The following is a 12,953-nucleotide window of genomic DNA, read 5'->3' as shown; positions in this document are numbered from 1 at the left end:
CTGGCGAAAGATCAAGTAAGTGGATAACACAAGCTTTGAAGAAAGACGAAAGGGGCCGCACCAGTATATATACGATCCATTAAAACAATGAATCTTCCGATATAGAAATGGGCGACATTAATGTCCGTCACATATACGGATCCGACGTACCTTCAGAGTCATGATGCACTTCTCTACAATCAGATCATTGGCCACATGGGTTGCATTTGATTGCAAAAATGTGAGATGCCAGGCAACCTTGACCCAGTTCCTAAACAAGTTCTGTCTTGAACTCATATAAAACGCGATCAGGGTGAAGAAACAGATATACCGCTCATACTACTACATCAACTTGCCTTGCAACAAAAGAACAACTTTAACTGCGGTACACATTGTCGTGGCGACAACTTCAATTGAATGAGACTTTTGCCGCTCAGCTCCCAAAAAGTTTCTTTTGGTTCCGAACCACCTCATGGTGTTACCACGGCGAAGTCGGACATGTGAGAGTGTCCATGCTAATCGCGATCATGATCAAAGTGCCAGTGACAACATGATAACTTGAACCACATAGTGTTCAACCACAGGCCGTTAGAGTTGGTATAGTCGATGGTAGCCTGTCACACTGATCGTGACGCGGCTCTTACTCGGATGTTGAATAGTACTATTAGAGTACAAGATCACTTATCCTTGTTGGCCGTAGAGATCTTTTGTATCGCGTTCATCAGATACAAAGTAAAGTGACAAGGTACATCATGCCTGCGAACAGGTAACGTTATCCGATCATGCGATGCATTTGCCTCGCCCTGCCTACTGCTTGCAACTGCAAGGAGCCAAGTTTAAACCGGAGTCCTCCTGGTGAATCCCCCAACTCATTCGTGCTTTCGGCGGAAGTACTCGTATGGTTCCTCCAGCTTTAGTGCAACTCAGTCACGTGGGTGTCCTCCACGTTCTTTTCACCATTCAACTAACTCTCAGGTACTACTAACTACAGGTGTTATTGAGAGTACTCTCAGTCCGGTTTCCACACATGGGTTGGTCCTTGCTGGAATTATTGGAGGGGTTGCTCTTGGAGTTTGGGTTCTTTGGTTCGTCCGCACGTGCAAACCCAAGGCAAACGTCACAGTCAATGAATCTTCCCCTCTTCTGCATCCAGATCAGATAGGAACCGACCTTCAGGTGAGAAACTCAGTAGCATTCACGCTTACCCAGTATCGCAGGACTGATCGAAGAGGGTGAACAGAGGGATCATGTCACCACGTCAGACAACGAGGCATTACTCTGTTCTATCTGTGCAAGTCTAAATTTTTACCAGATCTTCCTTGATGGCATTCCGGAGATGGAGGACATCCCGCTCGATTATCTCTCGTCCATCTTAAAAAAATCCTACCAATGCAGTTTTTGCCGCCTCATATCCTTTCATGTTCGCCGAACATGGATGTTGGACAAGTTTCCTCACGTCGATATCTCAGGGATCGAATGTAGGATGTTCACGAAACATTGTGGTTGTCTTCAATTGGCCACTTATCCCCCATCCAAATTCCGTTGCTACCGCCTCCATATCACGATGGAAGGCCTGGAGGACCTTTGGAAGAGATATCCAGCTTTCAGGATAGCAGGCGCGCTTAACATTCACCTCATGCAAGAAGACGCTTTCAAGTTTGGAAGACCAACCGACCTTCATTGTCGCAGGATGAAAAACACTGTGGATATCAAAATGGTGAAGAAGTGGATCAAACTGTGCCAGGAGAGCCACGGAGATACATGTAAAAGTCTCTTGAGAATAGGCGAACACGACAACAGGAAACTGCCGGGGTGTGTGAGAGTGGTGGACGTAATATTGATGGCCGTGGTTCCTGCACCTTCTGGTTGTCGTTATCTCGCCCTCAGTTACATATGGGGAGGCATCGGCGCAGAGTATTGGACGACGAAGGATAATATTGCAGAACGCGGTACGCCTGGCGGGTTGAACGCAGCAAAGTTCCCTGATACCATCACTGATTCGATTCTATTCGTTCGACAACTTGGTGAACGTTACATATGGATCGATACTCTCTGTATCATTCAAGACAATTCGCAGGACAAGTTCACTCAAATACACAATATGGATCTGATCTACGGCCTGTCTTATCTCACAATTATCGCTGCCGGTGGCACCACGGCTCGAGACCCTCTCCCAGGGTGCCGCCCACAAACTAGAACGCAACAGCATATCGAAGTCGTTCAAGGACTTCATCTCTATGCGGCACCTCCAAGACTTAAGGAGGCTCTTACTTTGTCCGCATGGAGTACACGTTGTTGGACCTACCAAGAGTGCGCGCTTTCCCGCCGAAGGATATACTTCACTGGGCAGCAAGTCTACTTTGAATGCCAGTTTGATGTCTTATGTGAAGACGTCATCGCGGAAAGCAAGTGTGACTCCACCAGTTTTCTCAAGTTTTCACGGGCAGAATATTTCCCTCAGTCATTGGACCCTTTCACGAGTTACTTGACGGCCGTTAGACAGTGTACATTGCGCAATCTCACTGTGGAATCAGACATCGTCAATGCTATCACCGGAGTGACAAATGCTTTAGCAAAAGCCTTTGGGCTCGGTGACCCAGACAGAGCCTTTCGCTATGGAATGATGTTGACGGACCTACATCACTCGCTTCTCTGGCAACACAATCCACACACACCTCGTACTCGCCGTTCGCTCCCTGATGGATGCAGTTTACCCTGGCCCTCTTGGGCGTGGGCTACGTGGCGTGGTGCTGTTAACTACATGTCGGAGCATCGGTATTTGGTGACCCATCCTGAGGATGCTTGGCTTGTAGATGACTTTGCCAAGCCTTCGGTGGTAGAAATGTTTGTCGATCCATGGTACATCGTGGGCCATGATGGCACTATAGTGCAGCTTGATGTACGCAGTTCCCGGCGGGTTGTTTTAATTCGCGAGTCAGAAAGAGAGGTGTCCACATATTCTTCTCCACGAGGGATTATAGACCCAACAGAGATGACCACAGACATTCATCGAGCGCTCGATCCAGGCACCCTCATTTTCCGCACGACTTCTAGCCACTTTGCTATTGCACCGCGGCGCGGTGAAGAATTGCACGCATCTATTCACCACGGTCTGTTCGACATTCTCTCCGGTTCCTCCCCTCCCATTTGGGTCGGCACTGCTGTCCTACCATTGGACATTGCCCTGCCGACTTCCCTCGAATTCATCGTCCTTTCCCGTACCGGTATGCACGACGGGTACGACATCGAGAGGCTCGAGTATTACCACGAATGTTTGCTATATGTGATGGCGGTTAGTCAGAATGGGGGTTTGATGGAACGTGTTGGGTTGGGCGTCATTCACGAAGCAGCCTGGATTGCTTCAGGAGCGGAGGAGAAGGTGGTGTTTCTTCGATAATGGTTGGCGGTGATAGTATACGTCAGTTGTCTGAATGAACAATTCTACATTCATTGTGCTTCGGGGGGGCCTGTTGACTCTACTGTATAGTTACGGCCTTGGCCTGAAGGGTGTGACTGACAGGATGCAGGGAATCGAACTGCGGGATCCATGCCGTCTGACGACGGTCGTCATCGCGGTCTGAGTTAAAATGTCGTCGCTTCTCTTCATTAGTCACCGTCTCCACCTTGCTTGCAAGCTAGGAACTCTGAGAGATTTGAGAGATTTAAGAGATGTGGACTCGCCCCGAGTTTTCGTCAAACCTTCCAAATATGATTCGTGACAGCCATTGTACATTTATGCACTGGCTTTTCTGCGTCGCAACTTTGCAAACGAGGTCTTGCTCGAACCTTCGGCTTAATCCGGGGAATGTACTCTCCACCGAAACCCGCAGCAGCGAAAGCGACGTCGCGATGCGTAATAGGTCCATGAGCGTTGCCGATATCTTAACTGACTGCCACGAGCCGCGCTTGACCAAAAATGCAAAAACTATGATTGCAATCCAAGAATCACGAATGCCTCTAAGAAAATTAAATCCAAGTCCTAATGGGGGGTATAGATAAAAGCCATATGCTCAATAAAGCTAAAACAAGACAACAAATCATCACGATCAAGGTCGTGGACGAGGGGTAAATTTCATGAGGCATCCGTCTTTAGGGAACAAAGTTGCGATGATCCTGAATAACTTGTCAGTGTGGTCAACGCGCTCGTGCGCCACGATACTCACTGGACTTTATCGCTTTCGGGTGTAATATGGTGCTCCCAGTCCATCAACACGCTCGCGGTGGCAAGAACCAGTCCGATATTCATCGTCGCGTACTCTATACCAACGCATTTGTGAGGACCGCTACCAAAGACCAAGTAGTTCCTCGGGTTCGTGTTGGCGGAGCTGTTGGGATCGAGCCAACGGTCAGGGATGAGCTCGTCGTGATCGGGGAAAACAGAGGGGTCGTGCAGGGAGTTGTAGAATGAGGGTATCACCATGCTATTTACGGGAACAACATAATCATTAGAGATAGGGAAAGCCTTTGTCGTCCTGTAGGGAACCTAAGCAAAGTGTTTCAGTACAACACCATCAAGTTTACACGAAGCACAAACCATGGTTACGGGAGGCTTGACACGCATACTTTCCTTGACAAACGCCTTCAAGTATGGCATTTGGTCGAGCATTTCAAGGGTGATTGGTTTTTCGACGTCTCCGGCGCGAACGCGGTACTGTTCTTCCCTGATTTTGGCCAAAATGTCGGGATGGTCTGCTAAGTGCTGGAACCCATAAATCAACCCACTACTCATGGCATCCTGCGACGCAAACAAGAACGAGAACACAACCATAGCCATCTCACGGTCGCTGAAATCCTTACGACCCTTGTATCCTGGGGCCTCCAACTCCTTGACCCATTCGTCAAGCATGCATTCAGGTTCGCAGCCATTAGCGATGGCAGTTTTGGCCTTGGATGCAGCAAGCTCCAGCCACTTGATGGCAACTTTGCGGGCTTGTATAGCTCTGTACACTTTTGTACCAGGGATAGCCAAAGGGAAGTTGACGAGTTCGAGAGCTTGCGTGATGTCCCAGTATTTCTCGCTGATCTCAATAGCACCATGCTCGGGGATGTGATTGCCGCAGAAAACACGAAGGGAAGTGATCATGTTGAGGTTACGGGCGGTCATCATAATTGACTGTGGCGAAGGATCTTTCTGCGCGTCTGTAAGCCATTGACTGAAGTGCTTGCGAGCAATTGCGTCCTGAATACCAATATAGATACTGAAGTACGAAATCAGGGGGGAAATACTATGGGAAATATTAAAAGTACTGACCTGAGAGCTTTACGGGTAAATAAAGTATTCAGGACTTTGCGATATTCGACGTGAGATTTCCCATTTAGGAAGACCCAACTGTCGGGCATGAGAATTTGTTTTGCTGAGTGCACAAGGCAAGGCTCAGCATGGGCGGGAGAATTTAGGATTTTCCGCGCATACTCATTAGATGAAGCCATGACAATGAAACTGAGAACACGTTCAGAAGGACAACGAGTGATAATCAAAGCTAGACCTACATGTTGAACACGCTTACAGCACTCAACGCGCCAGAGTTCCATTGTCTGATGTAGCCCTCCATGGTTGGTTTCATGGAGTCTGCAAACTTTCCAATAATTGGAATTGTCCATGAGTCGCCAGGCAAATGCTTTTTCTTGAATCTATAAACGGACTGTTCAAGGACTAGGAGAGCACCGACGATGGCAACGGTTGTATACAACCAGGTTGCAGACTTCGAATTAGAAATAATGAAAGATGGGATGGGAATATCAGTGAATGAGGTGGAAGTGGAAGATGCTATAGGCGGTACCGGGGAAGAGGTGAATTGGCGGATAAATGATGCCATGAGCCAATCAAGCGAAGAGGTGACTAGACGGTTCGTAATCTTTGACTGTAGAAGGAATAAGTGTAACGAGCGTCGGAGTAGTTTGAGTTATAACTCAAGGCTTTGAAACTCGCATGAATTTGATTGGCTGAAGTTCAAAATCAGTCGATTGCAACCCTGGGAATGGGCGTTAGACCTCAATTATGTAAAGGCTCGTGACCAGCTTGCTGAGACGGGTTACGAGTCTAACTAGAAGACGTTAGGACCATGACCAAAGTCAGGTAGCATACTGATCCTGTACTCACCTTTCTCTCATTGAGCCATCATGTATTCGCCAGGCCAGTCTCTCGCCTGATTGTTCAAGTCGATGGACTTTGATCGCATCACCCGAGATTCAAAGAAGTGCGTTTTTCGGAGGATGTGGGTAGGAGAGGTGAGTCTGTATGCCACTTATGCTGACAGTTAAGGTGGCTATTAATACTTTAAGCTTTTGTCCCCGGGCATAGCCAAGTGGAGCTGAGAGCGCATATCCTCTCCATATTGAGACGACACGAGGTCTGCATTAGATGGATGACTGTATCATATTAATGATGCTCCATAACTACCAATGTGAACGACATCTCCATCTATAAAGGTCTGTTTAAGGGAATCACTGCTTGGCACGTCCGCGCGCAAACATATCGAAGATGTACAGTTGAGCAATCAGAATCCATAACACCGTGTCAAACGGTAAGGACAATTTTTTTGAATTGCTGTATTCTTCAAAGATAGTTTCCCCAGCCAAACCATGAAGGAAAGGAGTCGTTCCTTGCTGCCATGGCAAGCAAGGTTTGTGCTGGCAAAGTCCTTCCCGGATTTCCACGTTCTACTTTTCTTGATCATTACTTCAGTAGACATAGGAACAACTATTCAAGCCGCCTATTTCGGCGAGAAAGTGCTGGATGGTTGTATATCAGTCTGAACGATGCCAGCGTTACAGCACATCAACCAAATTCATCTCTCGCTCACACCCATCCTCGAATATGACCCAAGTCTTGAATGATCCCAATTTGTGGCCGTACATCAATACATTTCGTTTTGTCAGCTATTTTGTAGGTGCGTGGACTCGCTCGGATAATGATGGTGATTTCTCATCTAAGCTTAATTGCGGCCCCATTTCGCAGTTGCCTCCTCTATCGCAGTGATATACGATTGGGGTGAGCAAGATAGCATTGAAGAACTATTTCCATCATCTTATAGTAATTCCAGTCTTGTCATTCGGACAGGAGGTAAGTTAGTACCATTACAAGAGCAACATCTTCACTCAGAATCGTTTCACAGGTTGATTTGATCTGGGTGAGCAGAGTTCCACATTAGAAGAATAACGTCATAATACAATTGATCGGGGCAGGGCCAACGTTGGTCAATCATGACTTTCCTATATCTCAGTGTAAGTAGCTCGTGTTATCGATATGATTTACAAGTTGTACTGAGTTGAAAATATTCTACTAGGTGCGCTACGTTGGGATACCGTATTCTGTGTATGTGTGCAAGCCTACCAGTTGGCGCTGTGCTAATAAACCATCTCGCAATCAGCCTCAACATACTGCGTATGTCCCATCATGTGTGCCTTTTTATATCTTTTGACCAGCGGCATGCAGTAACTCTTCCAACATTCTTCGAGACAGATGCAGTGAGTGTTCTGTACTGATGTATGATATCGCCTTTCAATTAACCGCACTGTAATGCAGGGGTGAGTGAGACTTTTGATCAGCTTGTCGGTTTATTATATGACTGCAAACAGCTGTAAGTTTGTTTAGGATGTTTGGTCTGCCAAGGCTGATCACTAGTTGGGCGTCGAAGGCACCATCATGTATTTGGTACTAGATTGGATGAGTGTTCTCGTAAACGCCATGCTGGGCGGTGAGCTCGATACCTTGGTAATATCGACTTGACTGAAACATCATGAAAGTTATAATGATCGCTCGGTTACATGCCATGTATCAGAAATCCAAGAGGGTGCTGATCTTCCTCGTTGTCATCTTCTTGGCCGTCACGATCGCCTGCGTAGTAATCACTGGAATATTAGTTAAAGATACTTCAGGAGGTGAGCTTCGACTATGCGAAAGACTTCAGGGCATGGAGCTCATCGGGCGGATTCCAGAGGAGCTCATTTTCTCTGGCAACTCCCACTGCAATTTTGACTTTCAGGGAAATACTCAACTTCTGATCCCCAAGACTTGGATACTCGGTACTGTATGGGAGGTCACCGCACTGTGTCTTGCAGTCTGGGTTGCTGTGAAACACTTCCGTCAACAACAATCGACAGGATCAATCATGGGGGACTGTTTCGCGGTGTTGATGAAAACTCACATGCTTTATTTCGCAGGGTGAGCTCATGACTTGAATTTGGTCATAATAGAATTGAGGCTGAAATTCTGCGTGCGCTAGCTTTGTCGCTAGTTCCTGCTTCCGCCTCGGTGATTTCTCTCCAAAAATTCAGGTAAGCCGTCTGTCGTTGACATCTGTATATGGCCCCTGTTCATTATTTTCATAGAACTCGTCCTCTGTGGGACGTCAGGTTTATTCTGGTGCTCTTATATTTTGGGGGCTCGTGCAGCTGTTTGTGCTGGGACCACGGCTTATCCTTAGTGTCAGAGAACTTAATGCTAAGCTTTTGGACGACTCCAATGAAGGGGAGACGGGTCCTACTATTGATTTTCAGATGCATGTACGTACGTCAACTGGTAGTGATGTGTAGGACGGGAGTGTGTATGAGGAGGCTAGGAGAATGGTGAGTGCCGAGCCTTTGATTTGTTGCCCTATATATACCAAACGATCCTGATGACAAAACAACAAACAGGGGGGCACCATAGCTAGCTGAGACGCACGTTTGGAGTACTCTTTCAGAAGTTCCAGATCCTCGGCCCAGACTAGGATGGCAACTCGAATGATCAGCTCGAGATGATCGAGACGGGTATCCTAGATCTACAAAGATGATGTTCTCATACAAATTTGGAATCACGTTTGAACTCAAAGTAATTATTTGCTCCCCAGGTTCGAAAGACTGGTACGTATAGCCTACTATCAGAGCTGAAGGCACTTGTACCCCATTTCGAAATTGCAAACAACAAAGATGCGATCGTAGCCCAATCGACCACGATGCGCAATCCCAAGGCCTTCAACGACCGTAGCTGTAATCCAAGCAGTGCAATAAAAAATAGGTCGATTCTTATTTTGCATCGACAGCCGTCGTTGACTCTTCGCTGCTAGCGTGAATATGAACAATACACAGCATATATGCACAGGCGAGCGGATTTCTTGTTTAATCACTAGAGGTCGGCGTTGCCGACTTTTTACCTTGCGGAGCTCTTTCGCTTAATTTGACTTGCCCACAATATCAACAGGGCCAAATATCCTTGATTACTCGCCGTTCAGACGCACAACATTCTGAGCATGATACAAAAGGCTGTAAACTTTCATATGGGTCCATATTCACCTTCATTAAAACGTCTCTCGGTGTCTTCTACCAGTTCTCGCATTCTTTCGTCTCCTATACGAAGATCTTCCAAAGGGTGTCGAAGGGGTCTACGATGCAGCTTAGCGTGTTCGAATTGCTGAAGACTTCCAACGCCGAATGTGCTTTTATATTTAGTATGTTTAATTCGTTATGTGCATTATTTATCGTTGATGAGTGTCTCATCAGTCGAAAACCAATCTCGCGGCACTCCTCATATCTTCATTCAGACTGCGGCCGCTGTCCAAGAAGCCTTTGAGTCTAGCGGGTCTCGAATGATTTATACAGACTCTCCTACCATCCTTGCAGATCAAGTGTTATGTGCAGATCCAGCAGAGTTTAATCGTACGTCAGTTAGTTATATGTTGGCGTCTTTTACCCTAATTTATTACTGAGGAATCGCTCAGAAAATGGCACGCGACTTAGATACTACAGTGGTGTATGCAGATACACTTCTGTTAGCAGAACGGTTGAGAGATGCTGCTCTCAAAATTCCTCAAGTGGTCAGTTAAGAAATTGGTGCTTGGGCTGTTTGTCTGACAATTAACTTACGGACTTTCCGTGTTCTCTTTTGCCGCATTTTTGATAATGGTTATGTCGTTCGTTCGTCGTATTGTCCGCTGTGAATGAAGTCCATGACACCTGTTGTGATGACATAATCTGAGTTAGTCATTTGCTCGTATCTAATTGCGGAATGCGCCAGGCTGTTGACTTTCATACAGAAATGACGGCAAGCAGCTACATTTGTAGAATCGCAGGTCAGACGATCAATTGGAGTCGTGGTTCATATTCAGGCGAGTAGTCTTTGTCACTATGCATTTTTTCATATCTTGGACAGGTTCCAGGTATAAATCAATTTGGACGCATTCGCGCTCTCGTATGCTCTGGATATTGGAGCACATACCATCCTCGCATATGCTGTGTGCTTTTGCATCAGCGTGGTTGAAACAACCTCGAGGTTAATTGTTCGCGCTGTTATCGAACCTCGGGCCGTTCATAGCATGGCATATGTGTGAGGGCCAGTGATGAAATGAGTTTGCCAGATGGATTTTAAAAAAGTAGTGTAATTATTGTTCGGGAGGATCGTTCTTGAAGATACTTTGTACCATTATCTCATTCGCCATAATGTAATTCTGTGCAGAATCAGCAATAACGCAGTCTAATTCATTTTGGTGTGTCTGGTGTCAGACGGTTCGCGATGATCACGTGTATATTTTGTGATGTTTACCACCACAGGTCACGCCGCATTCATAGACCTTGCTCCGCAAGGTAATATGCATCTATTTCGCGGACACCGTCGAGCTCACGTTCTCTTCACAACTGTCAGATGCAAAACTAATCAAGACAACACGCGATAATACCTTGACACAAATCGAGTGAACTGATAGAATATCGAATGAGAACCTCTATCCCGCCCCATTCTAACAGCCTGAACAAAGTCACATCACCAGTTCTTACAGGATCGACTCCAACTACATCTATCCACCAATCAACGTCCTTCTCTGCTTGTATTTGTGCATTAGCCCAATTTGCTAGGCGCTCCTTACAGATACCTTTGAACAACATGCATACGCGAGTCACGACATCAGGCTGCGGAGAAATGCATAAAGAAGCGGCGCGTTCGTATGCCGCTTGAGGAACAAGTCAGAGGGCAATGGCCGCATGTATTCGTGCTTAAGGATAGATAGTAGCGAGTAGCTGTGTACCATGTCAATTTTAGTCACGTGTTTATGATTTAACAGCCCAAGGTAGCGCATAGTTGCGCACCTTATGAATGATGTTCTAGCTTCAGTGTGAAGTCCCAAAACCTTGAGTGATTTATCGAGGTGAACAGTTGCTTTGTCCACTGGAATGACAATCGAATCCATATCGTCGAGACTGCTGGATATGGGATTGAATGTATCCACTGGTTGCGGTTTGGATGCTCGTGACCGGGGAAATGCTTGCAAATTTGTCCTGCGAAGGGTAATACAAGTCAGGAGAGTGATTTCTGTATCATCAGGGGACTTGCTCTGCCTCCCAGAACAAGTACGACACATCTAAACCAGAATCATGTTCAGTCAGACTTCTATCTTGGTCGCGGGCATTCCATTCTAAACGCTGTCATGGTCTTCCGTGGTAACAACGGGATAGATGACAGAGAGGTTCTACTCAGGATGAGGGAGAGCTTGATAGAGACATCGATATCGGAGGGCGAGTATAGGTGAATGACTGGCTTTCTAGCAAGTCGTCGAGGCGCAGAAACTTAAAGATTGATGGAATCACCATCCTCGATAATGTATGATCCGATACTCCAGTTCGCACGCATTATCACCCCACCCAAAACTGCCCTGATAGGAGTGGGATAATATCCCGATATCTGATGAGCGTCAGCAACGAGTTTATCCACCCGCATTTTCCTTGAGATTTTAGCAGTCTGAATCTCGCCAGATGGAAAAACAATTTTGATTATGATTTTATCATCGTCCCTGTTGTGTGGTATCAACTTCAGTACTGAAAACACTTGTAGAATATTTGGGGTGCGTACGAGCTGCTCTGTTCGTTAACCTGACTTGGTGCCGATTGATTGTCAGACAATGAAAAAGCACAAGCATCAAGCAAGCGGTGGGACGGGCGATGTCATTTCCTCACGCCGAATCACCTCAACGACGCTAAGCAAGTGAATGACATCGTCCCATATTTCAGCTGTGATATCCGCATAGTGGCCATCGCAAACATCGAGTTGATTGATCTACAACGTGATCACATCTCTCGGAATACTTGGGAAATGTTGGGAGGCGAAGTCAAGCATGAGCTCATAATACACCTGAGCCATCAAAGATTAAATAGTTGTTCCGCCCACATTATACGACTTTTGCCGTTTAACCATGACCCGTTTTTGACCATGTTTCAGAACAAGGAGTTGCGGGTTTTGTTCCGTCTCAGTCATGGTCTTCCCCCCAAATGGTGTATTACTAGGAACAAACATTCAGAGAGGTACGATGTTTAAAGCTTTCAAGTTGAGTACAAGCAAAGGACGCTGAGACCGAAGTCTATGAGATGCTAAAAGTCGGCGTTGCTGACATGCTCTAACATGGCAGCCTCCAAGTTATTGTTTGTTGCGACCAAATCAACAGGGACAAATATAAATCTTGTGGTACACTTTCAAATCCTCGTGATATATATACCTAACATAGGCTAGCACGTCTCTTGTAATAACATATTCTCCCCGGAACTTGATAGTCGTGACGTTGTCAAACGTCACGGTGCGTTCCGATCTGCAGGGGACCCATTTACCTTCGGCGCATCGCATTACATTTTTCGGTCACAAAGTCAGGACGATTGCCCAACAATCGGAATCGTCCACTTGTTCAATGAAGCCACAACCATACAGAAATGAATACTCACATATCTTCGAGCGTACGCTCTGAAAATGGCCGTTAAATACAAGACATCATCGCGAACCTGGCGCCTATGAAACCCTTCAACCACTCCATGACGAAAACAATCATCTGCCCATGAATCTTTCTAATCTCCTCAGGCTCATCACTGATATTCTTCAATCCGTACTCATCATAATGATGAACAGCGTCTAGATCGACCGCCATCAGATGCACATACATACAGCCGTCAAGCTGTCGATACGTAATCTGGAATGATCTTAAAAGGTTGGATGGATCGTATCTTCGGCGGTCAGCTGCGTA

General features: G+C 46.3%; 4 protein-coding genes across 4 annotated transcripts; 1 reads left to right on the top strand and 3 right to left on the bottom strand.

Annotated features, from left to right (window-relative positions):
- Positions 1-8,749: 8,749 nt before the first annotated feature.
- Positions 8,750-9,764, top strand: BJ212DRAFT_1592320 (uncharacterized protein; the record flags this gene model as incomplete). The annotated part of the gene is given in 5 exon segments (XM_041342528.1): positions 8,750-8,791; positions 8,811-8,823; positions 9,192-9,407; positions 9,460-9,615; positions 9,667-9,764. Coding segments are annotated over 5 exon segments (525 nt in total), but the record flags the coding sequence as incomplete, so codon positions are not given.
- A 782-nt stretch (positions 9,765-10,546) lies between these two features.
- Positions 10,547-11,140, bottom strand: BJ212DRAFT_1409916 (uncharacterized protein). Its single transcript, XM_041337467.1, has 2 exons — positions 11,038-11,140; positions 10,547-10,968 (listed from the first exon to the last, which is right to left on the bottom strand). Exon 2 carries the CDS (start codon positions 10,834-10,836, stop codon positions 10,606-10,608), a length of 231 nt encoding a protein of 76 aa, XP_041185274.1. The 5' UTR covers positions 10,837-10,968; positions 11,038-11,140; the 3' UTR covers positions 10,547-10,605.
- BJ212DRAFT_1409917 (uncharacterized protein) lies at positions 10,547-11,140 on the bottom strand (the record flags this gene model as incomplete). The annotated part of the gene is made up of 1 exon (XM_041337468.1): positions 10,547-11,140. A coding segment is annotated over one exon (293 nt), but the record flags the coding sequence as incomplete, so codon positions are not given.
- A 1,211-nt stretch (positions 11,141-12,351) lies between these two features.
- Positions 12,352-12,922, bottom strand: BJ212DRAFT_1409910 (uncharacterized protein; the record flags this gene model as incomplete). Its single annotated transcript, XM_041337466.1, has 1 exon — positions 12,352-12,922. A coding segment is annotated over exon 1 (169 nt), but the record flags the coding sequence as incomplete, so codon positions are not given.
- Positions 12,923-12,953: the final 31 nt, after the last annotated feature.

The sequence above is a fragment of the Suillus subaureus genome, assembly GCF_016647635.1.
Source record: "Suillus subaureus strain MN1 chromosome Unknown BJ212scaffold_300, whole genome shotgun sequence".
In the NCBI taxonomy this organism is placed as follows: domain Eukaryota; kingdom Fungi; phylum Basidiomycota; class Agaricomycetes; order Boletales; family Suillaceae; genus Suillus; species Suillus subaureus.
Note: the sequence above shows the minus strand (reverse complement) of the source record. Positions and strands in the feature narration are given on the sequence as shown.